This window comes from Schistocerca gregaria, chromosome X (assembly GCF_023897955.1).
Source record: "Schistocerca gregaria isolate iqSchGreg1 chromosome X, iqSchGreg1.2, whole genome shotgun sequence".
In the NCBI taxonomy this organism is placed as follows: Eukaryota; Metazoa; Arthropoda; class Insecta; order Orthoptera; family Acrididae; genus Schistocerca; species Schistocerca gregaria.
The window spans coordinates 757,042,339-757,068,072 of NC_064931.1; the positions used below are offsets into that span (position 1 = coordinate 757,042,339).

At 37.6% G+C, this 25,734-nt stretch overlaps 1 protein-coding gene across 9 annotated transcripts in view; it reads right to left on the reverse strand.

The window, feature by feature from the left end:
- The window catches only part of LOC126298725 (uncharacterized), a 168,042-nt gene that overhangs the window by 128,227 nt on the left and 14,081 nt on the right, over positions 1 to 25,734 (reverse strand). For all 9 annotated transcript variants that reach the window (XM_049990160.1, XM_049990162.1, XM_049990157.1 and 6 more), the window contains exons 2-8: positions 18,320 to 18,430; positions 17,954 to 18,208; positions 17,775 to 17,873; positions 12,532 to 12,612; positions 12,222 to 12,381; positions 12,000 to 12,044; positions 5,479 to 5,574 (exon numbers count right to left, since the gene is read on the reverse strand). In XM_049990160.1, the coding sequence (XP_049846117.1) occupies positions 5,479 to 5,574; positions 12,000 to 12,044; positions 12,222 to 12,381; positions 12,532 to 12,612; positions 17,775 to 17,873; positions 17,954 to 18,208; positions 18,320 to 18,364 (781 nt within the window). In that variant the 5' untranslated portion in view covers positions 18,365 to 18,430. The remainder of the gene's footprint in view (positions 1 to 5,478; positions 5,575 to 11,999; positions 12,045 to 12,221; positions 12,382 to 12,531; positions 12,613 to 17,774; positions 17,874 to 17,953; positions 18,209 to 18,319; positions 18,431 to 25,734) is intronic.

Below are 25,734 nucleotides of genomic sequence, written 5' to 3' on the forward strand. Positions count from 1 at the left end.
CAAGCAACGAAACATGCTAAGTATTACTCAACAAAGGTGTGATGACGATCACAACAATCATGAAATTGTGCATGCACAGTTGAGACAGTTTGGAAAGGGTTGTGGTTGGTCTGATACCTTCATCATTTGAACAAACCTTGGCCACCCAGAAGCGGTACTGGGAAATCTGTTTATGAAATCCAGTTTTAAGAGAACCATCTAAACAGTGTGCTAGTTATTCCCATCAGCCACCACGCCCGACATGCCAAGTAGAGCTTGGCAGCGACATGAGATACGGGATGAATTGTTCCAACTTTTACACATATACCGCTCCAAATCTGCTGAGCAGAGCACCCTGGTGCCAAGAAACTTAACCATGTCATGTCTGTAAACGCTACTTGGTGGCAATATCATTCCAACATCATTTTGTCAGTTTTTTTCTCCACGGACATTTTTTTATAAAGCGTAAATCATGGGAAAATTATAAATATGCTGATGCAAAATGAGGTGTGCATTAACATTGTGGACATACAAAATTTGACGGAAGCAATAAAAAATCTTGTAAACTGCGAGAAAATATTAATTCCAGGAATGTAAAACCGAGATTACACTGTGTGAACTGAAGCTCTCCAAGACTGTAGATGAATGCAAAGCCCATTGCACACAGTTGCGCATTCGAGTGTTCTGACACATTGTTTGACAGCTTGAATACTTATTTGCTTAATTATCAATACTTTCAAATACCACAAATATTTTGAACTGGATTCAAGGTTGGTAAATAAGTGGAGCAGTAGATATGAGAGACTTGTTGGTATGTGTTGGGTGTACTCAAAATCACCATTTTAGATATCTGCAACATCTTTGTATTGTGAACTGTGGAGATGTTAGTTAAGGAATGAGAGTGAGTTCTTGAAAAGTCAAATATATTCATGTTGGGTCACAGCACCCCTCAGCTGTATGTCACACAGTTAATGGTACAAGACAATGTTCTCAGAATGCCATTCAGTTTGAGGATCACCTGCAACATGATCTAGAAAAAAAAATGCTTTTTTAAGTGAAGCTTTTGCATTAATTTCACCATTTTAAATGCGTTAAGTTTTGTGAAGCTGTTAGTATGGCTTTCTTTGAGGGTACTCCACATATTCTTAAAAGTTATTTCTTTTTAATAACAATTGAAAATTTGGTGGGTATGAGAGTTCATAGATCATCATAGTAACTGACACTAACTAATCATCATAGTAACTGACACTAACTAGATTTGAAACCAATGACTCTGTTTGTTGTGCTATACTTTCATCAGTGAGAAGTTGTGTCCTATCCTTTCACCACACCATATCTTACCTCCAACCCTCTTGACTTTATTACACTGACAGCTATTATGGACCATACACAAACAGAATTACTTCTGTCAACTTATGTCCATGTACATGCCCAGGCCCGTATGTAAAGGCCAATGGCTCCATTCCCACTTTATAATACATGTTTGAATATAAGTAAAGCACACAACAAGTCAATAAAACCATTTCAATTCATGGTGAAGGTAGCCTGCTATCACCCTTCATTACCATCAGAATACTATATTTTCAGCCGGAAAGTTCAGAACTGGTTTTGTAAGCTATGAATAGGATTTTCTCTGTGGGAGCCCACGGGCTGAAACTAAAAAATATGTAAAAGACAATATTAATTTTAAATAAATATGGGAGACAATAGAAAAAAAATCTAATGGTACATCACTAATATGAAAAATTGTTTGGGAGAATGGACTCTACAAAGTAGGTGATCAAACAAGAAATAAAATAAATCATTCTTCTAAATAGTTTAATTATTGAAGAAAAGACTTTTTAATTTTTCATACCAAAGTTGCTATTAATTTATTGGCTGACTAGTTTTGGGCTTTGCAGATTTTTAAAAGCCATCTATTACAGAACAAAATTTTATGAGTGGGTGTGTCACATGTGGATAACAAAGGAATCAGTAATAATATGGTCCACACAGTAACTACTTAAGTATTTTTTATTCGGGATATACTTGGTGTCTACAATTCTAGTAATGTCATCACACTTGAGACATGGCTCAGATCCATGTTAAAATATGTCACAACCGTAATTGTACCTTACTCTAGTGTGTTAATGTATGCGCATCAAGATATATTTTTCTTAATTGTGGTACCTTCATTATGCAGCGTGACAAAAACATGTCATATATAATGGATAATTTGTTCCCGTTGGAGTTCACTGTGTGCCACACTGACATACTATGATATGTTATTTCCAAAACTGCAACATGTTGTAATACAGATCTTAACAATATCTAAGAGTGTGATGACATATTATAACTGTCCACATCAAGTATATCCCAATTACAAAATACTTACGTAGTGACCACCTGGACCATATTATTACTTATACATTTATTATCTATATTTGACACATCCACTCACAAAAATTTGTTCTCTGTAACAGGTAGCTTGTGAAAATGACTAAAGTCCAAAACTAGTCGGCCAATACATACAAGGGGCATTTTGAAAGTCCGTGCAAAAATAAAAACTACCTGGGGTAAACCTTTTTCATTTTTCGACATTGTCTCCCTTTAGACTTATACATTTCATCCAATGCTGTTCTAATTTGTTGATCCTTTCCAAATAATAGGAATTGCCCAAGTCTGCAAAATAGCTATTAGTTGCTGCAACCACCTCCTCGTTTCAATAAAATCTTTTTCCCCACCAGCCATTTCTTCCAATTGGGGAACAAACAGTAGTCCGAGTGAGCCAAGTCTGGAGAATAGGGGGGATGTGAAATGAGTTGGAATCCTATTTCCATTAATTTTGCAACCTCAACTGCTGAGGTGTATGCTGGTGCATTGTTATGATGGAACAGGACTTTCTTGCGGTCCAATCGCTGGCATTTTTCTTGCAGCTCAGTTTTCAAACGGTCCAATAACAATGAATAATATTCACCTGTATTAGTTTTACCCTTTTCCAGATAGTCAATGAGGATTATCCCTTGCGAATCCCAAAAGACAGTCGCCATAACAGTTATGGTCAAAGGAATGGTCTTCGCCTTTTTTAGTGTAGATTCTCCCTTCGTAAACCATTGTTTAGAGTGTTGTTTGGTCTCAGGAGTATAGTAATGTATCCATGTTTCATCCACAGTTACGAAACAACACTTAAAGTCCTGCGGATTCTTCCTGAACAGCTGCAAACCATCCTTGCAACACTTCATACAATTCAGTTTTTGGTCAAGCATGAGCAATCGAGGAACCCATATTGCGGGTAGCTTTCTCATGTCCAAATGTTTATGCAAATATTATGTACCCGTTCATTCGAGAGGCCCACAGCATTAGCAATCTCACGCACCTGAACTCTTATGTCATTCATCACCATATTATGGATTTTATCAATGATTTCTGGAGCCGTAACCTCCACAGGGGGTCCAGAACGTTCAGCATCACTTGTGCCCATATGGCCACTCCAAAAATTTTGAAACCATTTATAAACTGTTCTAACCAAAGGTGCAGAATCACTGTAATGTTTATCAAGCTTCTCTTTAGTCTCCTGAGATGTTTTGCCTTTCATAAAGTAATGTATATTCACCACATGAAATTCTTTTCCGTCCATTTTTCTGTCAATCACTTGACTTCTTTGATTCACATGAATGCCAAACACAAATAAATAGACCAACACGGCTAAAACTTGGTGTGTGTTGTTTCCAAAGATGCTACTAACTAAACATGACCTCGATACGCGCCAGTGGTGCCATCTCTCGGACTTTGCACGGAATTTTCAAACGCCCCTCATAAAGAGCAGCTTTGATGCAAACAATTAAAATGTCTTTTATTTGATATTTAAAAACTGCAAGACGTGACATACTGAAAACCTTTATATGGTTTAATTATTGCAGTTGTCACCGACATTCGAGTCTTAGTTGGTTTCACCCTTTAAAACTTATTTACCTGTAGTTTATGATTGCTTTCACAGTGTCTAAAAAAGCACCTAACAATACAAACAAGAATTAAAAATGTATAAGAGTTCCTTTGCTTATTTCAAATGAAATTTACAAATAACAGAAATGCCACACTTTAGTTGTCTATTGATAGAATTACACTAGCGTCCAAATGTTACACCTTACTAGAAAAAGAGCAACTCACTGTAAACAACTATTACAATTTCCTCACAGACTAGAACTGTGGTAGCTGTTAAAGAAAAAGAGTACTCATTGTTTCAAATGTGCACAAATCAAAGATAATGGAAAATTTTGTATTAGTCCCAGACCGCTCTTTTGGTGAAGTTTACAAAGTGATGCCACAAATACAAGGCAGACTCACTGGATGACTAGAAGTCATCAGGTACTGATCATAGGCAATGGTGAGTGCAAGATTCATCAAGAGAAGATATTCTAAAACAGGACTTACACTGATGAGCCAAATCACTATGACCACTGCCCACCGTGAAGTTGAATGCCATTTGGTGGTGGTGTGGGCACATGACATGGTAAGGAAAGCATATAAGCACAGCAGAGACAAATGGGAAGTCATTCTAGCAGTGATACATGGTGCAAAAGGAGAAATCCATTGACATAAGTGAGTTTGACAAAAGGTAGATTGTTACGACCCAACACCAAGGAATGAGCATCTCAGAAAGGGCAAATCTGGTCAGCTGTCTGCATGTTACTGCCATGAGCATCTATGGAAAGTAGTTGAAGGACAGTGAAACAACGACTATGTGACAAGGTATTGGAAATCCATTCCTCATCACAGACTGTGCAAGTTGGAGGTTTGGCCATTCTCTACAGCAGGATAAGCATTGATCTGCGGCAGATCTGACAACAGGGCATACTGCTGGTGAAGCCTCATCTGTTTCCAGAGACACCACTCAGTGCGCATTGTTAAATATAGATCTCTGCAACACCAGTCAGTGCACAGCGTTCAACACAGATCCCCACAACTAAAGACCCAAACACACTGCCAATTATGAATGCAGTGGGCATAGGATAGCAACATTGGACTGTAGTTCAATGGAAACGTGTTGCTTGGTCAGTTGAATCATATTTCTCATTCCAACAGATTGATAGTTATGTCTGGTTACACAGCCAGTCAGGCTAACAGCTGCTCAAAACATGCTATGGGGTCATTCACCTGGGCTTCCATGGGACCTGTGATAATACTCCAAAGCACCACCATAGCAGCAAACCACATAAACATTATTGCACATGTTGCAGCTGAAGATAACCAATCACCTAGTAAATTTTTTGCTGTTGTGGAAGGGTTTTTCTGTTTTTGTGACCCTTTTATATGTTTAGCTTTCATGCTAGAAATTTTCTAATTACATATTTTGGGCACTTCTATATGTCAAACATCCTATGATTGAACTTAACCCCATTCCATAGCCCCTTCACCAATTCTTCAAGATATATGTTCTTGTTAGTTGGTCAAAGTATTCTGGACACCAGTGTAAATACAAGCTACAAAGAAATTAGAAAATCTCGAAATTTTATTAATTACTTGTGGAGAAACAGTGTTGACAACGGTACGCTGCATTGTCTCTCGAGTCAGAATCTTCTTCTGTGTTCTCTTCATCAGTTGCAGAACTAGCTTCACCTGTAAAGAAGTAGGAATTTCAAATATTTCCTTATACGGTGATGTATGTGTAGCACTTATAATAATTATTAGAATGAATAGTCTGCAACGAAAGTTTCTGAAAGTATTTTTTAAATCTTATCACACGTGTGAAGGGGACAGCTGAAACTTGGAGTAACTTGTGTGTAAAACCAACACACAAAAATAACACTAAAATATGAAAAATGTATTTAATTGCCATGGTGTATCAATTTTATCAAATGTAAGACATGTCCACCAAGATGAACATAATTAATTATTTAAACAAATTCATACATAGTACTATCTTTAATTGTGACAATTTTGTTCAAATTGCTATGTAAAAATGTATTTTACATTTCAAAATAGTAATACCAGTTTTCACTGCGAAAAACTGAATAGTATTTGCACAATTTGCAGTCAGAAACACTTACATTGGTTCATTTCAACAGAGACACAGTAAACACCTTTTCTATAACACACATTGAAAATATCTCAATTTTAACAGGTTAGGCATACAATCAAAGTATTTACTTATGATGTTTTTGATTTAACAGTATGTGACACTGGAAAAAGTTATGAAAGTGTTTCTAATCCATAACACAATATGTAGTGTGATCACTGTGACTGATTAGACAGTGTCTTACTGATTTTATGCTCACAAAATTCCTTTGAAATGGTGGTAAATAAAAGGAAATTTTAAAAATTCAGTAGTGTGAACAACAACTCAACTGCTACATACAGCGCTATTAACTGAAGCCTATACAATATCCTTGTGCGTCCCTACTCTACCCCTGCACCCAATGCCTTACCTCATGTCTCATTGCCCTGTAATAGACCTAGATGCAAAACGTGTCCCATAGATCCTCCCATCAACAACTTCTACAGTCCAGTCACAAGCATCACCTATCCCATCAAAAAGAGGGCACCTACAAAAGCATTCATGTGAACTACAAGATGAGCTGCAACCACTATGCTGCATTCTACATGGGCATAACAACCAACAAGCCGTCTGCTTGAATGCCCATCGACAAACTGTTGGCAAGGGACAGCTAGACCACCCAGTTGCTGAGCACCCAGTTGCTGAGCACCCAGTTGCTGAGCACGCTGTTGAAAACAATGCTCTTTACTGCAATGAAAGCTTCACTGCCTTTGCCATCTGGATCCTTCCTGCAAACACCAGCTTTTCTGAACTGTGCATGTGGCAACTCTTCCAGCAATATATTCTATGTTCCCAAAACCCTTAGGCCTCAATATATCCTACATTCCTGTAAACCCTTAGGCCTCAACCAATGTTAGTCACTGTCCTTCATCCACCTATCCTCTTTCCTGTTCCTACTCCAGCACTACACAGCCTTCTATTTCACCAAGGCACCCACAGTCTCCTTACTTCTCTCATTTTCTACTCCCATCCCCCTCCCTCCCTTTTTCCTGCTATCTATCCCCCCTCCCTGCCCCAGCCTCCTCCTTATCCCCACCACCCAGATTGCTTCTCCTGTCATGCGAAGCTGTCCGGTCTCAGCAGCCAGAGACTGTGGTCATATATGTGTGAGTTTTGCTTGCTTGCTTGTGTGTGTGTGTGTGTGTTGCTTTCTTTAAAAGCAGGGCCTTTTGCTGAAAGCTCACTTGTTTAACGATCTTTTTGTTGTGCTTGTCTGCGACTCAACACCTCCAGTATATGGTGAGTAGCAATCTATCATTTTCATAATATTGTCAAAAGGAGCAGCAGAATAGATCAAAATACATTTATTACAATATCAAAAGATTAATGAGTGTATTGGTTGTGAATTGCATTTTACATTTTCGTTTCTAAGTCATACTGTATGGGTACCAAACTTCCTTAAACTCCTATACAAATTCTGATCAATTTGTTGTATGCACATGCAGACTCAAATTTTATATCTGAGTTGCAATGTTTGGTTTCTTGTCCATGTGTCTAGTACCGTATTTACTCGAATCTAAGCCGCACTCGAATCTAAGCCACACCTGAAAAGTGAGACTCGAAAGAAAGGAAAAAAAAAAATCCCGAATCTAAGCCGCACCTGAAATTTGAGACTCAAAATTCAAGGCGAGAGAAAAGTTTTAGGCCGCACCTTCAAATCGAAACAAAGTTGGTCAATTGTAATATGAGACACAATTTAGGTCGAATGAATGACGATACAGCTACAGTAGTTTGGTTCGAGTCGTAAGCTTAGCAGTTAAGCTTTAACAGGTAGCCATTGCTATGTGTCAGGCGCTCCGACCGTATTTATACGGGTACCCTTCCTTTTTCACGTGCTTCGTCTGGTTTGAATTGATTGCTTATTTTGCTTTGATCTGTTAAGTGCCGTTTTCTTCGTTATAGGTGTTTACGTCACTCTAAGCTGAAAATGCATTACTGTACTAGATCATGCATTGTTTCCAAGACTTACCAAGCGGGAAAGCGCCGGCAGACAGGCACAATGAACAAAACACACACACAGAATTACTAGCTTTCGCAACCGATGGTTGCTTCTTCAGGAAGGAGAGGGAAAGACGAAAGGATGTGGGTTTTAAGGGAGAGGGTAAGGAGTCATTCCAATCCCGGGAGCGGAAAGACTTCCCTTAGGGGAAAAAAAGACAGGTGTACACTCGCACACACACACACACACACACACACACACACACACATATCCATCCGCACATGGATGTGTGTGTGTGTGTGTGTGTGTGTGTGTGTGTGTGTGTGTGTGTGTGTGTGTGTGTGTGTGCGCGAGTGTACACCTGTCTTTTTTTACCCTAAGGGAAGTCTTTCCGCTCCCGGGATTGGAATGACTCCTTACCCTCTCCCTTAAAACCCACATCCTTTCGTCTTTCCCTCTCCTTCCTGAAGAAGCAACCATCGGTTGCGAAAGTTAGTAATTCTGTGTGTGTGTTTGTGTGTTTTGTTCATTGTGCCTGTCTGCCGGCGCTTTCCCGCTTGGTAAGTCTTGGAATCTTTGTTTTTAATATCGTCTCATTAGCAAAACAATGGCAAGAGACTGCTATTTGTTGTTACTTACACTGCTGCTTTCTTTGATAATGATCTACAATAACCAAATAATAGACTGCGTATGATAGAAGATGTTCTGAATGAGAGTTCAGCAAAAGTTTTCCTCCGTTTGAAAATCTTTGCGGCCGCTTCTTTAGTACATCAAATTCTGCACAGAAATTAGAGTCATCTTACATTTAAAAATCTAGTCAGTTTCTGTGCTTCATTTCTGACTGTATCACTATTAGGCATAAGAATAATACGAATATAAACATGACACAATACATATATTCTTCCGTGTTTGCTGTTGTCTCACTCTAGTTTCGTAGTTTATTAGGCAGACAGGATTTAAATGAGATAGCAGCAAACACAAAAGAATACATGGCAAAATGTTTATGTTCGTATTATTCTTATGGTGAAGAGAATACTGCATGTGATTAACATTTCATCAGGTTCCTATTAGCTACCATCTCTTCTTTCAGGTAGGAAAAAATTCAGAACATACAGTTGGCCACATTGACAAACATCCGAGTCTTGCCAGTCGAATTTTTGTAGTACATTGAAATTCTGCTACATTCGAAGATGAACAATACGGAATTTGTATGTACTTCGTTGGATAATGTATGAAAATGCAGTGGTCGAAACTCGGGGCGGAGAAAAAAAAGCTTGTCTTCCATCTTTTTTTTTTTTTTTTATTTATTTACTGACGCAGAGGTTGTGGCGCGAGTATTTACCTTTGTGCCTACAAAGCGTGCCTGTGTAGCGCTACATATATTCGACGGCAGGAGTTAGTTGTCGCGGCACCTATCAACATTTTTCAGAACTTCCGCTTGCTTTGCCCTAAGCCGCAGGCGGTTTTTTGGATTACAAAAACCGGAAAAAAATTGCGGCTTAGATTCGAGTAAATACGGTAACCACTGCCTGGTCAACATTTGCACTATGCAATGAGAATTGTACTAAATAATTCCATTATTTTTTGTAAAAGTTTACGCATACTCTATCGAAAACTTGGTACAAAGAGGCAAATAATCAGTAGCAACATATTAGAATTATGGCATTTGTATCATTAACAACAGTAATGACAAAATGGCAATAAATAAATTTGTAACTGGATTTAAATGTGGGGAATTATAGCCCACTTTCCCTTCTCATACCTGTTCCAATACATTTGTTGATATCTATATGGACAATGCCATTGCAATGTGACCAGATCCTCTTAAATGTTGTCAATGGTGATATATCTCAGCAACATATACCTGAAAATAATTTTAATATTTCTCCTAAACACACCTGAAGATAGAAGATACCTAACAAAATATTTATCATAAGGAACAAATCAAGTGAGCAGCAAAAGTCAAACATTAATTACAGCTTACCATCTATGGAGATGGCCTAGTGTATTCTAAGATACTTTATGTCCATACGACCTAAGTCCATCTGCCCAAGAAAAAGTTAAGCTATTCCAACACTTAACACTACAGTTGAGTGAAGATCTAATATGAGGCACATCCAAGACGAGTATGAGTAGTAAGAGGATAGGTGCAAAAACTGTTGTATGACTTAAGCACAGTCTAGAAATGACAAGAGTACTTCGTGTAGTTCTGAAATGCCCCAGAAATAAAGGAACAAAAATGCAGCACTCTGCCTAACAGAAAAGAAAAGGTGAATGGTATGCTTCAGTATCAGATTATCCATATAATATGGAAGATTTCAGACATATCATGTATGCAATGGAAGAGAAGTGTAAGAGTGAAAATGCTGATCACAAACTCTGAGGGGAGTGGCAGAATAGAAGAGTAAGAGGTGTACAATGATATATGTTTGGGATACAGAGTTGAGAAATAAGGTTTCCGACAGAGGCAGTCAGTGTGAATGTTATGGAATTAAGAGAAGTTTGCCTTTTTTTCTCCACCGTTTGGAATAAATGTTCATGTGACTAAGATGGCTGAATCTCATTATTGCAAATGGGACACACAATTTCTAATATGACCTTTAGCCTTGCACATAAAGACTATCTATTTGTAACATGGTTGTTGTGCTCTCTCTACCTTCTCCTTTTGTCTTACTTCATTTGGTTCCACAGCATCCTTTTGTAACATCTTCTTCTATCAGCAATTCTGTAATATAACTTATTTTTAATTTACAAGACTCTTGCTCTAATTAAAAATTGCAGGCCACCAGTTTATTTGGTTCATTTCTAATGACTTAAGGATTTTGTTTTTCCTACAACCAATTTGATACTTGCTTTGCACACCAACCTCCTTTATTCTGTGGAACTTTGTTTTCTCCATCTCAAAGAATCTGACTTAACTTCTCCTTCAGCATACTCAAGAGAAGGGGATGTGAGCACATTTCAGTGAAATTTTTATTCCAAAAACCTAACTGAAAGAGACTCATAACTTTGCAGTTTAGTCCCTTTAATCTACAAACCAACCAACCCAACTGAATTTTTATTGTATTGCATTACTGTTGCAGGTATTTGCAGAATAAAAGCACTGATTGTTTTACATCTGCAATCATATTCAGCAAACCTCAGAAGGTATTTGACATATGGTTACCCATACAGTAAGGTTTCTTTCATTCCCCAGTTACAAATAATCATACAGATGATACATTAGTTGCTACTTTGAGTTGTGGGAGCTACTTAGAGTTTAATTATCTTCATGGTCCCTACGAGAGTAGTATGTAGTGTGCTGAAAATTATTTGTATATCTGACTCTGAAAATTAGCTCTTGGAGCACTTAAGTATGGTCTCACATCCCCAAAAAATGAATCAGCTTGTTATTTCCATCACAGCTCTTCTTCAAAAATGCTCAATATTCCCACTCAGTCTCGCCTGGCATGGGTCCCACACACTTCAACAGCTTTCCTGTGTATGTAGTTCAAGTTTCCACAGATAAATAGAACTTTCCCAGCGACCAATGACTAGAGTTCTGATATTTATATTACATGCTACTGGGCATACATGGCAATTCCTCAAAGAAATTCCCACAGCACAACCAATTCCAGCTGATTCATTAACCTCATAGTCAGAGGCTGCGGTAACTTTAGATTCTGTACAGGGCACAGCTTCAAATTTCCCTAAAATTTGAGATGATTGGCAGTCTCTGTCCAATGTTAAAATCTTATCAAGATCTGGCTGGATATCTGAGTGGTCTAGTTTCCAGCTAATGTTTCCTCCTGGATCACTGTCTGTGGATAGTTTAAGACTGTAACAAATACCATCAGCCAAGTCATTACCACTTAACATAAAGAGTGGTGACCATATAACACTTCAGTGGTGTACATCTATGTTTGACTCTTTACTCAAAACAACATACAGTTTTGCCCATTAAGAAATCCTCAACCTAGTAGCCAGTCTCAAATCAACATATATCGATCTGTCAAATCAAAGCATCCAACCATCAGTTACTTCATAAAATAACAACACGCAACATACCATTTTCCTTTGGAGTTTGTGGTGATGGCCTTGATGCACCCACAGCTGCAACATATGAGAGGTAACATAGAAATATAAGAATTATAGATGCCAAAATATTTTTTCATCATTTCAGAAATTTGTTAATATTGACAATTACAAATAATAATAATCAATCCTGTGACAAATTCCAAATTACTGCATGATTCCTAACATACGTTGCAGTATTTAATAACAACTTACTTGCAGGAGAGCTAGCATCTGTTTCCTTTGGTTGCCCTCTAGCATTTCTTGTGTTTCGAATTCGCCGAAGAGAACCCTGCCTGCGGTTACGCCGATGCGGTCGGTTGTTATTAGCACCTGGTGTTTTTTTCCACAAATAGTAAAATTCCACCAGCTCAGGCTGCAGATAAAAAAATTATATTTCACAAAATATTTAAATAGCCAATGATAGTCTTACTCTCACTGAGATAGTTGCAAAATTTATGTAGCTCTTCGTATTAAATTAACTGTGGCAACTGAACTATTATAATGAACAGGAATTTTCACTTACAGTATCCTTGTGAGGTAGAAGATCCTTCCGGATCCTGAAGAAATTTTTTCCAAACTGGCGTAGCCCTTTTACAAATCTTTTCTGAAAGAAATTTTTAAATAACTTATACTGTGAGAATTATGCTTCGGCATATACAAAAACTGCAATTTTCTCAACATCAAATGAATCCAAAATCTGAAAAATCACCGTAATTTACAGAGAACAGATTGTCACTTAACTGCAACAACACACAGTGCACACACTTCATCAAAAGATGATCAAATAGCCAATTAAGTTGAATGTTTAATTTCCAATGGCTGAAGAAATATGAAAAGCTTCCTTGGAGGTGTGACATTTTGAATGTTGTGCGGGGACCAAGTGCTGCTATCTTTACTGTACAAATAATGTCAATCATCACTGATGCTGAAATGCAAAAGGTCGTTTACTTTGCTTACTTTCAATTACTACCTGGTATGGTACTATAACTTTAGCGCAAATATATGTACTGACAAAGAACATCCTTAGCCCAGAAAATATCAGTCACAATAATTTGTGACATCATTTCAAGAGTTTCATGTAGCAGTTGTTCAGATGTCTCAGAATTCTAATGTTACAGTTCCTGTAATATACTGCCTTATGGTATTTCTGTTGAAAAATATGGATTTATTGAAAGGTAACTGAAGCAATCGCACTGGGAACACTTGACAAAAAATGATTTTCATTTGGATAACACTTCCTTAATAACCATATAGAAAAGTATGCACTACTCTGCAGACTCCATTATCAGTTCACTTTCAACAGAACTGAAAAATTTTAGTACTAAATCCAAGATTTTCAAATTTATGTCAAAAGATTTCCTCTGTTATTCTGAAAACCAGTTACTCATAGTATTTTAGAGCTTTCTGCTGGAATGTGTCACTTATTTATATCAACTATAACCAATATTTTGTTTCCACACATTTTTAATTTTGTAACTTACTTACTTTCATATACAGCGTATGTGAATTATATAGTGAAATGTTCTATGACTATGTAGCTGTGGTTTGCAGTCTGACAGAACCTGACAATTAATAATTAAAACTTTGCAGGTCATACTCAACATGATTTTGATTTTCATCCTTCTTCCCCTCCCTCCCAAACACTAACTCCTCTGAATTGTGTAGATGAAAATTTGCTACACTAACTCTATTCCCCGCATACTTGCAGCCTCCGTTTTGAAAGGGAAGAAAAAATGAAGAGTTTAGTTGACAACAAGGTCATCAGCAAAAGATCACAAGGTCAGGTTGGGGAAGGAAATCAACTTTGTCTCTTTCAAGGGAACTATCTTGGCATCTGCCTTAAGTGATGTAGGTGAACCACAAAAGACCTACAGCGAGATCACGAAACAGAAATTTGAACCCCATCTTATCATTGCACCATATCATCCAGTTTTAATTTAGACTAATCTCTGTTCTTCAAATGCCTCCACCTCTTGTCAGATTTCTGCATCTACCTTCCATCCCATACCATTCCCATCGCTTCTTAAAGTAGCCCCTAGATGGCCAACAATATTGCACAATGATATTGTGCAATATTACTGATTTTCTCCCTATACTGCTCAATAATGTTGTAAATGATATTGTGCAATAATAATGTGGTTCAGAATGTTGGGCAATAAAAACATCGCTGATGTGATAATTACTCTGCTATGCTACAAGCAGAAAAAAAGTAAGATGAAAAACTGGTTCAACAAGCATCAAAGGTCACTGATGAAAACTTGATGAGAGAGTTGAGGTTGAATGAAGAAAAGATTATCATAACTTTTTGCGTTTTTTGACCAACATTTGATACATTACTGGGAATCGTTTCCCCTTACATTGGCATCCCCCCCCCCACACACACACCAAATTTCTGTGGACATCTATATACCCATCATCAAACAATAAAATAATACAATGAGATACATAGTTGTATCAAGCCAGCAGATATCTATTATGCTGTGATACCTTCCTAACGGCAATTTTTTTGAAAACTTGAAATTTACAAGTGCAGTTTCACCTTACATTATTTGAGACATAGTTACAGAATTGTGTCATGCAATAATACGAGCCAGAATGAAATTTTCACTCTGTAGTGGAGTGTGCACTGATATGAAACTTCCTGGCAGATTAAAACTGTGTGCCGGACAGAGACTCAAACTTGGGACCTTTGCCTTTTGTGGGGCCAGTGCTTTACCAACTGAGCTACTGGTCCAGCACACAGTTTTAATCTGCCAGGAAGTTTCATATCAGTGCACACTCCACTGCAGAGTGAACATTTCATTCTGGAAACATCCCCCAGGCTGTGGCTAAGCCATGTCTCTGCAATATCCTTTCTTCCAGGAGTGCTAGTTCTGCAAGGTATGCAGGAGAGCTTCTGCGAAGTTTGGAAGGTAGGAGATAATGTACTGGTGGAATTAAAGCTGTGAGGACGGGTCATGCGTCGTGCTTGGGTAGCTCAGTTGGTAGAGCACTTGCCCGCGAAAGGCAAAGTTCCCAAGTTCGAGTCTCAGTCTGGCACACAGTTTTAATAATACGTGCATTAAATGATTATATATGGGTAAGTAGGGTATCCACAGATATAAATATCACAACTTAAATTAATTAATTTAAAAAAAAAAAACATCTTACTTTGTGGCTGTCCCCTATATTTTTTGGGCAACAAATCAATGACTCATAATTCTTACCACTTCTGTTTTTGTACTCATCTGACCTAACACATCCCACAGTGTCAGCAATGATTTATACATTTTGATGCATTCTAATAATAATGGTTCTTTGTCTTGCTTTGATCTCATTTTACACACAACAAAAAACCTAACCTCACCTCCACGGTCTGAGTGAGACTGTCAAGAATATTGTCAACACTGCCCACACATGGCACAATATTTCCTCAGAGCACAATATGTTTTCAAAGATTTTGATGTTCTCAATATTATTGGGCAACCACTCAATCTAACTCTTACATGGTCAATATTATTGCACATCTGGGACATACTGTTAATATTATTGACCATCTAGGGGGCCACTTAAACTTCAGTTTATACATCTCACTGCACAGGATTAGTCATTAACTATTGCCACCAAGAATAACTCCGACAAGTATGATAGGAGCTGAAAGGTTTGTCAGACAAAAGATGCGTGGGACAACAGGGGCCATAATACGACGATGGTTTTTTGTTGTTAGGTGTGGTCGCTTCAGAGACATGAACGTCAACTTTGTTCCTTTAAATGGGATGCTATAGTTTGTTACTTATTTTCTGATAGCGGCTATCAAGCCGAATCCAATGATGTGTAACAGTAAGGTCTTTGAAGGTCAACAAAGGTCAAAAAGGTGGCATGAATGTCCATTTACAGAACATGTTCGAAGTGATGACCATTGGTATCAATGCAGTGCTGCAATCTTCTCATCGTGGATTAAGTGGTATTCCTTATCACACAGGCAGTTATCGAAGTACATGCTCTGAAAATTCTCTCTCACAATACTTCAGGTGTAGTTGGAACGTCTTTATGAACAAGGTCTTTTACAAATCCCCACAAGCAAAAATCCACAGCCGTCAAGTCTGGTGAACAAGCTGGCCCCAACACATCTCCTCCACGTCCAATCCAACGATTTGGGACTTGTCTATGCAAGTCATTTCTAGCCATCAGCAAACAAAGTGCCGGAAACCCATCGTGTTGATACCACATTCTGTTCCTTGTTCCTAAAGGTATTTCTTCCAATAACAAACATAATATTTCTTGCAGGAATATGGTGTACTTCCTACCATTAAAATTTCCTTTGATGAAATAGGGGCCTATAATTCTGTCCTCCAGAATCCCACACCACACATTCACCAACTACAGTTTTCGGTGTACAGCTTGCCACAGCCAAAATGGATTTTCAGTTGCCCAATAATGCATGACATGTTAACATTTCCATGGTTCGTGAATGTAGCCTTGTCAGTACATAAAATCAAATTAATAAATGTGTCATCCCTCTGAATCTGGAGTTGAGCCCATTGGCAGAATTCAATGCGGCACATACAATCTGTACCAGTTAATTCTTGGTGGAGACTGATATGGAAAGGATGATATTTATGGCAATGCAGAACAAGAACACTACTACTCTGGCTCATGCCAGATTCCCTTGCGATACGACATGAACCAACACAAGGATCTCGAACCACAATGGCAAGAGTACCAATCCTCATTGGTAACTCATTTGCCAGGTATGTTTCCGATGTGTTAAAGATCCAGTTGTTCTCAATTTATCATACACATATTTAAATGTACGATGTGCAGGGTGAGTACGTTGAGGATATCTTTCAACATACAAGTCTCTAGCTCTTACTGAATTTCGTTGGCATTCTCCATAAATTAAAAGCATATCGACTTGTTCTTCGAAGGAATAAATCATTCACATTAGCTTGATTCGACGATACTAGTCTTACTGCTCCTATTAGTGTTGTATTGAGAAACTGTCAAATGGTGTTTACATGTCAATGACACATTAGATGGATACGCCATATTTGGCAAATATTTACTATTTGCGCGATATGCAAGAGAGAATTGTCAGAGTATGTGCTTCGATAAGTGCCAGATAAGGAATACCACTCAATCCATGATAAGAAGATTGCAACACTGCATTGATACCAATGGTCATCACTCCGAACACCTTCTGTAAATGGACGTTCATGCCACCTTTTTTGCCTTTGTTGACCTTTAAAGGCCTTACTGTTACACATCATTGGAACTGTATTAACAGCCATCATTGGATTCATCTCAATGGTCGCTATCAGAAAATAAGTACCAAACTATAGCATCCAATTAAAAAAAAAAAAAAAAAAGGTTGACCTTCATTCTCTAACGGACCCCACATAGCAAAAAATATATAATAATAATAATAATAATCATTATATTATGGTCCCCGTTGTCCCATGCAACATTTGTCCCACAAACTTTTCAGCTACTACCATGCCTTCGGAGTTATTCTAGGTGGCAATAGTTAGTGACTCACTCTGTGTATTTAAACCCTCAGTACCACACTAATCCAATACCTTAACATTCTATAATATGACTGAAACAATATACACTGCACCCGAAAAAAAAAATCACTATCTCCGCATCAATTATAATCACAGTGATGTACAGTGTTTCAGAAGTAGCACATGCAAAACGATACATATAAAACAGGAAAAAAGTCATAATTACACACAGGGAATGATATTTCTTTGATTACTGAATCCAACATAACAAATTACTTACAGTTTCTTCTTCTGACCATTTCTTATCAATGCCCTTAGGAACAGGACATTTTACCAATGCTTGCAGTGCTTTTCCTGGGTCATAGCCCGAATCATGCAGCTAAAGAAAAAGAAACATTCATAATTGTCAGAGTATACTAGTCATATTATTTACATGGAGATTAAAGCAATGTCACTCACCACATCCAAAGCATTTATTGTGGTGTCATCTCTGCTTGCAGCAACACAGCCATCATCTGGTGAGCCACCATCACACATGCCAGCAAATGCAGCCATTGATCTCGCTGCCCTCAAATACATAAGCAAATCTGTATCAAGTGTCATGCAAGGCACCCAACGCAAATCTTCACGTTCTTTTTCCCATTCAGGATCTGAAGACTGCTCTGCAATATCAGAAGTTGACAGCAACGCTGGCCGATACTCAGGTAATCGGGCCTGTACAGTGTAATAATTTACATTATTTGTGGTTCATGCATTTCTCAAATGCGGAGACACGATGACAAAAAGGCATAAAATTATTAGAAAATTAACAAGCACCATACAAACCTGATGTGACGGTCCCACCCTTATTTCTCCTTGTGTTGAAGCCATGCTGGACTGAAAGCAGAACACAGTCACAGGTTCTATGGTCCCAATTCAGTACACAACTCTCACGACCTAATAAAATAAAGAACAATTGTTTGATCATAAATTATGTTCTATAACTAACTGCAGTTGATCAACTATGAAATCATAATAGTGAAGGAAGATTAGGGTTCAATGTTCCATCAATAATGAGGTCATTAGAGATGGAACACAAGCTTGGAATGGAGGAGAATGAAGATGTAAACTGTGATTGTCCTTTTCAGAGAAACCATTCCACTATTTGTTTTTAAGTGATTTGGAGAAACTACAAAAAAATTAAATGTGGGTGGCCAGGCAGGAATACGACTGGCAACCTTCCAAACATAAGTCCAGTGCTTTAAAAACTGCACCACCTCACTCAGTTGGCGGAAAACAGTCTTACTTCTGTTCATATCTATAAATAACTAAATGACAGATTTTATTAACCTTTCTTTTCCAATTCACAAAATGGGAACCATGCAGAACTTTCATCACTATGGTCCAATAAATTGAATCAAATGAAATACAGTACAATAAAGAAAATATATAATCCTGAACCATCAAGAGTCCACAGTTTTCTGAAGAGTGATACAAATAAAGGAAGAAGTAAGTAAATGATCCATACAGATAAAGGGAGACACCTGATACGTAATACACTAGCCAATGCTTGAATGTCAACCCAAGATAACAGTACTCAGCCTAGTGATAAGGAACTTCACACTGTGAACTTTCCCCCATTTTTCAAGCAATAGCGAATTTTTTTCCGACCTACTAGCTTCCTACAGCCAAGTACCGTTACTGTCAGATTAAATTGCATTACCAATCTGTGCTGCAGAGGTTGGTACTGGTCTGTATATCAACAGCTGCAGCACTGCTCACCTGCCTTAACTGCAGAAAGAATCATTTCATTCCAAAAGCAAACATCTTGCTTCCTTAGATGATCTGAAGACCATGAAAGTGCATCAGTGATGATGAAATGATTCTCACTAAATGTAAGTATGAAATAACATAATATTTCAGAACTTTGACGAAATGAGATGTTTCGCTTTTTGCTCCTCATACAGTCCTTGCTCCTCCTCTCGAACGTGGCTGCGTGGAGGTACAAGTGTTTCTTCATAAATGTTTCATATGCCCCCTGCATCTGGAGGAGACAAAGGTTTGGTGGGACCAACACATACCATCTACTATTGGTTTCTTGGCATGGTTGCAAAAAAAAGTGTCAATTGTAGTGTAAAGTCTAACATTTTGCTGCCAATTTTCCCTTTGTTTCAGCTGATGATGTTGCTAAATTCACACCGCCTCATTGATTACGTTGTTCCAGATGTCTACGCCACAATATTTCTTCTTCTTGCATTAAGGCTCTCTAAGGACCATATTTCAGTTTCAATTCTTAATCCTTTATCATTCTCTTCTTTCATCCAATATTCCTTCTTTTTCCTGTCTTCAGACAACTTGTGCCAGTTTTCTTTTCCTTCCCGACTTGGAATCACTCCAGTTTTATTCTTTTTCTCTAAAACTCCCTTTTTTCAGTACTACTACTTCCCATATGCTTTTCATTTCCATATCTTTCGTAATCTCTCAAATCTAGATGGTTGTTAAAGCAAGGAAGATTGGTGTTTATGTCCTACTGAATTTGAGGTCATTAGAGATAAAGCACAAATTCGAATTGTTTCAAGGATGGGGAAAGAAACTGGCTGTGCCCTTTCAAGGGAACTTTCCAGCCATTTGTCTGGAGCAATTCAGGGAAATTAAGGAAAACTTAAATCTGGATGGCCGGATGTGGATTTGAACCACCATCCTCCCAAATGCGAGTCCAGTTTGGTAACTGCTTCACCACTTCGCTAGCTCCACGTGATAGTTAATTTCTTCTCCCTATGTTATTTGAAGATCTGCTTGGGTAGTCTGTTGTCATCCACACTCTAAATATGCCCAAAATACCAGTCTCTTCTTCTTTATTGTTTCTGATAAATGTCTTTTTAATTGTAATTTCTAAGACATTTTAATTTCCAAAATGCATATTTCAGAAGGCCTAATAATTTTTGTATAATTCTTATTTCTAATTTGAACCTTAAATTCTAACATCAGACATTTGCTAGCATTCAAGCATTATGGATTTGCTACTTTGTAGTGCTTTAAGTTTTTTAGATAAGCACTTTTGGTTGTATGTATTCTTAGTTATAGCTTATGCCATTTCCATCTTATGTATCCTTTCCTCCAAAGCAGATTTTTCTGAACTATTTTCTTGAATAGTCTCCTATACATATCTGGATATTTTTACCTTTCCTATTTGCCCAATATCTGTTACTTAATATACTGGAGAACTTCTTATATTTGTAAGAAATTTTCTTTTCTCTGCAGAGATTCTTAAACCTGTAACATCTCTTCCAGAAGACTGACTTTCACTTCTGTTATTATCAGTCTTTCAGAAAGTCCGCCAATATCAGTCGTAAATGCTGCGCAATTTACTGAAACACCTTTGTCGTCATCCCCCTCCCCCCAATAGTTGCAATATTTTGGGTTCTTTCAATTTTTCATTCCAAATTCTTAGAATTGTGGCGATAAACCACCGCCTTACCTGACACTTGTATTTATGATGAAATGTTGAGTTCTTTCACACATACACTTCACTTCTGACACTGTTTTTATCAGAATTTCTTAAGCTAGGTTTGCCAACTTAGTTTTTACTCCAAATTCATAGATTACTTTATCTAGGGCTCCCTTATCTACAGAGTAAAACCGTTTTTAAAAAATCAACAAACATTAAAAGTACGTCTTTGAATTTTATTAATCTGTGATGAATTTGTTGTTTTCATTTCTGTTAAACATCTATGTGGTATCTCACCATCCTATTTACGTGCGACAGTAACAAATTATTACCACATGACTACTACTCCATAAACAACAACTGCCAACACTACTGAAAGAGAATAAACATCTCAATAACCAGATGGACAGTTCACAATGTTGTAAGGGCGGAGGGGGGGGGGGGGGGGGGGAAGAAAAAAAGGGAGTTTTAAATACAGCTCGCCATCTTGGCAGTCCAACACTACAGTCCACGACTACATTGCTATTGTAGTCTTCTCTTTATTGCACTTCTCGTTCTTGGACTGTTCACTTTTCTATTTTGCTTTCTTTTCATAGTTCAATACACATTCTCCCTGTTTTCATGCTGGATCTGCGTTCAGTTCTTCACGGGCTATCCACTGAGGCATTTTACAACTAAATCTGAGTTGGGGGGGGGGGGGGGGGGGGGTGAGTATGTTTGGGAGCATCCACGTATTAAGCTCACCCTATCAGTTCTACCATAGCTGTTGATAAGTTAGTATTAAGATATGACAGGAAAAGATGAACATATAGATGAACATATAATGGTCCACAGTCTTGCTGAACAGATTGTTTGTACAGTCTGGATCAATACATCAAATAAATGTCTCCCGTATGTGAAAATAGTATTCATGTCACAGTGACATACTCAGCAGGTTCAGATAGTTTAGGAGAGAGAACATGATTTTCAAGTACAGGGTGACCCGAAAGTCAATTGACATTTGAAAATGCACGAATCCATGGAATAACATGGATAGAGAGGTAAAACTTGACACACATGTATGAAATGACATGAGGTTTTACTGAAACCACAAATGTGTGCAAAAACAGGCCAGCGGGTGGCACTGGACAGCGAAACGTCAATGACGCCATGATGGGTGAAGGTATGCCAGTATGTTACAGAATCACTTCAGCCCCTGGTTGATAAACACCTGCTGGAAAGTAGGACTTTAATGCAGGACAGCCCTCCACCCCATATTGCAACAAGTGTGAAAGATCTCTTGTGCACATTGTTTGGTGACGATCACATGCTGAGCCACGATTTCCATCATGCTTGACCTGTCAGGTGATTATTGGTCATGGGGTCACCTGAACTCAGTCATCCGACCTCATTAAGGATGTTAAAGGACTTCGGAGGGCAATTTCTCATCGCACTTACTAATATGCTGTGCAGTCCTGTTCACAACATTGTACCTTGACTACAGGTATTGTTGATGAATGAAAGTCAACATACTGAGCATTAGTTATAAAAACACTATCTTTACTAAAAATCAATTGTTATGCTAATTATTGCTTATGTATCACATGAAATGCCATCAGTTGGTCATTTTGTGCACCTTTTTTTTTTTGTTTTGATAAAATCCCAGGCATATTTCCGTTTTATTAGCTCATTATTTACATACGAGGAGTCTTGTTTTGGCAATTTGATGTTTTCAAGTAATGCTTCAATACACATTATACATGTTTTTATATGTATTATACATGTTTTTTGTTTGCTGGCTTATGAATATTTTAATAGATATTTACATTTTATGTATCACAATATAATGTCCTGGAGTGTCTGTTAGGAATGTTTCTAAGTTCGCATAATGTTGAAATTTGTCAGAAGTCTATGTATGGTGTGTACTTTTTTATTTATATGTATGTTCTTTTGACAGTGCAAGCCACTCCAGTGACACATATATGTTTTCAATGAACTTACAATTCATATTTGTGGAATTTCTGTGATAATAACTACATACAACAATCATGTTATTCTGTGTTTTATCTATTGTGCAAAGATATAATTTGTGTTGGCAGTTCTACTGATTTGACACCAAGAAATAAAACAGAACTCTCAACACAAATTATATCTTTGCGGAATAAATGAAAACATAGAACAACATGATCTTTATAAGTTGATATTATCACTCATATTCTGCAAATATCAATTGTAAACACATATGTGTGACTGGAGTGGATTGTGCTGTGAAACAAACATAAGAGCAAATAAAAAATTGCACACTACACATACAGTTCTGATGAGCTTCAACAGCACAGAAACATTTTCCACATCACTCCAAGACACCATATTGTGATACAAAAAATGCAAGTATCAAAATACAAGTAAGCCAACAAATATAATCAAAAAAACTGTATACTGTACATAGCAGAAGTACTTCAAACCAGCAAATTGCTGGAGCAAGATTCATCATATGTAACTAATGAGCAAATAAAATCAATGTGCAGCATAAAATGGAAAAAACTTAATATGTACAAAATATGTCAAAAACCTAATGTGTGAAAATTGATTCTCTGGACTTCCCAATAATGTTTCAGAAAAAGATCAGATTTTTTCCTCTGAAGGACTCCCAGCTATGCTCACAGAGCATTTTCATAGCTCTCTTGTATTGATCAAAATGACTAGTTACAAATCCAGCAACATGCATCTGAATTGCTTTGATGTCTTCATTTAATCCAAACTGGTGGGATCCTGAACATATGAACAGTGCTCAAGATGTATTAGACAAGCTATCTTATGTGATGTGCTACATTTTCCCAGAACTCTCCCAATAAAGCATAACTAGCTATCTAATTTCAATGTACATATGCTCATTTCGTTTCATGCCGTTTGGCAATGTTCTCTCTCTTTCATTAAATGTGTTCTGCGAAGGGCATTATTTAGATGTCCTCCATATCTCTCTATCCTGAGTATCCTCCTTCATTTACTTATTACTTCTTCCTCTCTTCACATCTTTTGATATTCCAAACCTTATTCCTCCTCTCCCTCTATTTCCTTCTACTTTTCCCTCAATGATGCTCTGTAGTAGACAATTTCTACATAATATGTGTCCCATCAAAGATTTTTACACTTTTGTAACATTCTCATGAAATCCCTCTCCTATCCTACCCCGCTGAGCACCTTCTGATTTATCACTGCATAGATCCATTTCACTTTATGCATTCTCCTCCATAACTACATTTCAAATCTAGAAAATATTTTTGTTCTTTCTGTCCGATTGTACATGTTTCAGAACCACACAAAACATTTGGCGAACCTATTCCTTGGTGTAATGGAGATGTTTCTGGCTGTCAGCAAAACTTTCTCCTGAAAGCTCTCTTTCCCACAGAGATTTGACATATCACTTTCTATGTACAACTTTCATTGAATGTTATCAAGCTTCACAAATACTGGAATGACTAAAATCTGTTCAAATACCATTCCATCAAATCGTACATTAATAATGTCTCTCTAATTCTCATCACTTTCATTCTAAACTCTTTACCCACCCTTACAATATTCTGTATCATTACCTGGAGCTCTACCTCCATTTCTACTACGAGAATCGTATCATCACTGTACTTGATGGTTTTTATTCTTTCTCCTCCTACTAAAAGTCTTTTGGTCTTTCCAGGGTGTTATTAATTGGCTTTTCAGCATATATATTGAAAAGTGCTGATGACATACAGCAATCCTGTCTCACACCTCTTCCAATATCTAAAACTTCAGTTTCATCTTCTTCTACTCGAACTACCATGTTCTGACTCGTATAGAATTGCTTATCTACCTTCCAATCTACACCAGTATCTTTCAGAATCTTCAAAAGCATATGCCAGTCAATTCTATCAAATGTTTTTTCCCAGTTGCCAAAACAAAGATACATTTCTCTAGTCACTTCCAAAAATCTTTATGCCATCATCCTCTGGCACTCAACTGTAACTCTGGTCCCCCTTCTTTTTCTAAGACTGAACTGATCTCATATAGTCTCCTCTATTTTCCTCTCTATTCTTGTCAGCACCACTCTGCTCACAGCTTTGGTGAAATGCCACATACAACTAATTATTCTGTAGCTTTAAATTGATTGGCATTGCATTTCTTTGATATGAAAGCCGTTATGGACTTAAGGAGATATTCAGGCCAGATACCTATGTCATATATTCTATTGAACAGATGTGTAATTCTAGCTGTAGAATCATTGCCTAAGACCTCCAGTTCCTCAAAGAGTATTTGATCACAGTCCATCACTTTCCTTATGACTCTGGATCACTTTATCCACTTCCCATTTTTCTGTTATTGGTCCCCAGTGGTTTCCATCACATTCTCATTCATCCTCTAACAGTAATCACTCATGATCAGCCGTAAAATCATACAGAGTATTCATTGTTGCCTTTCCCTGCTTGTTTATCATCCCTTGAATTTTTATACACTTTGCAGCTCTGGACATTTCATCCATTTCACATAAAACAGAATACTATTAACACAGTTTACAAACATTACAGGATTGTTTCTCCCACTCATCCACATATTGTTTGGCAACCTGCCATTCATTAAATCAAACAGAAATTCTGCCCAACTCTTCATCAACACCCCTACACTGTCCAGTACACAATACTGTCTTTGGTAACCAGGCTCAGATTGCTGACCACACTACCCAACAGATCATTCATCAAGATGGAGAACTGGATTGTATCACACTTCCCCGGAGCATTTCCGATGTTCCCTTCATCTCCAATGAACACTTGCCGACTAGGAAAACATGCTGAGTGACATTGCC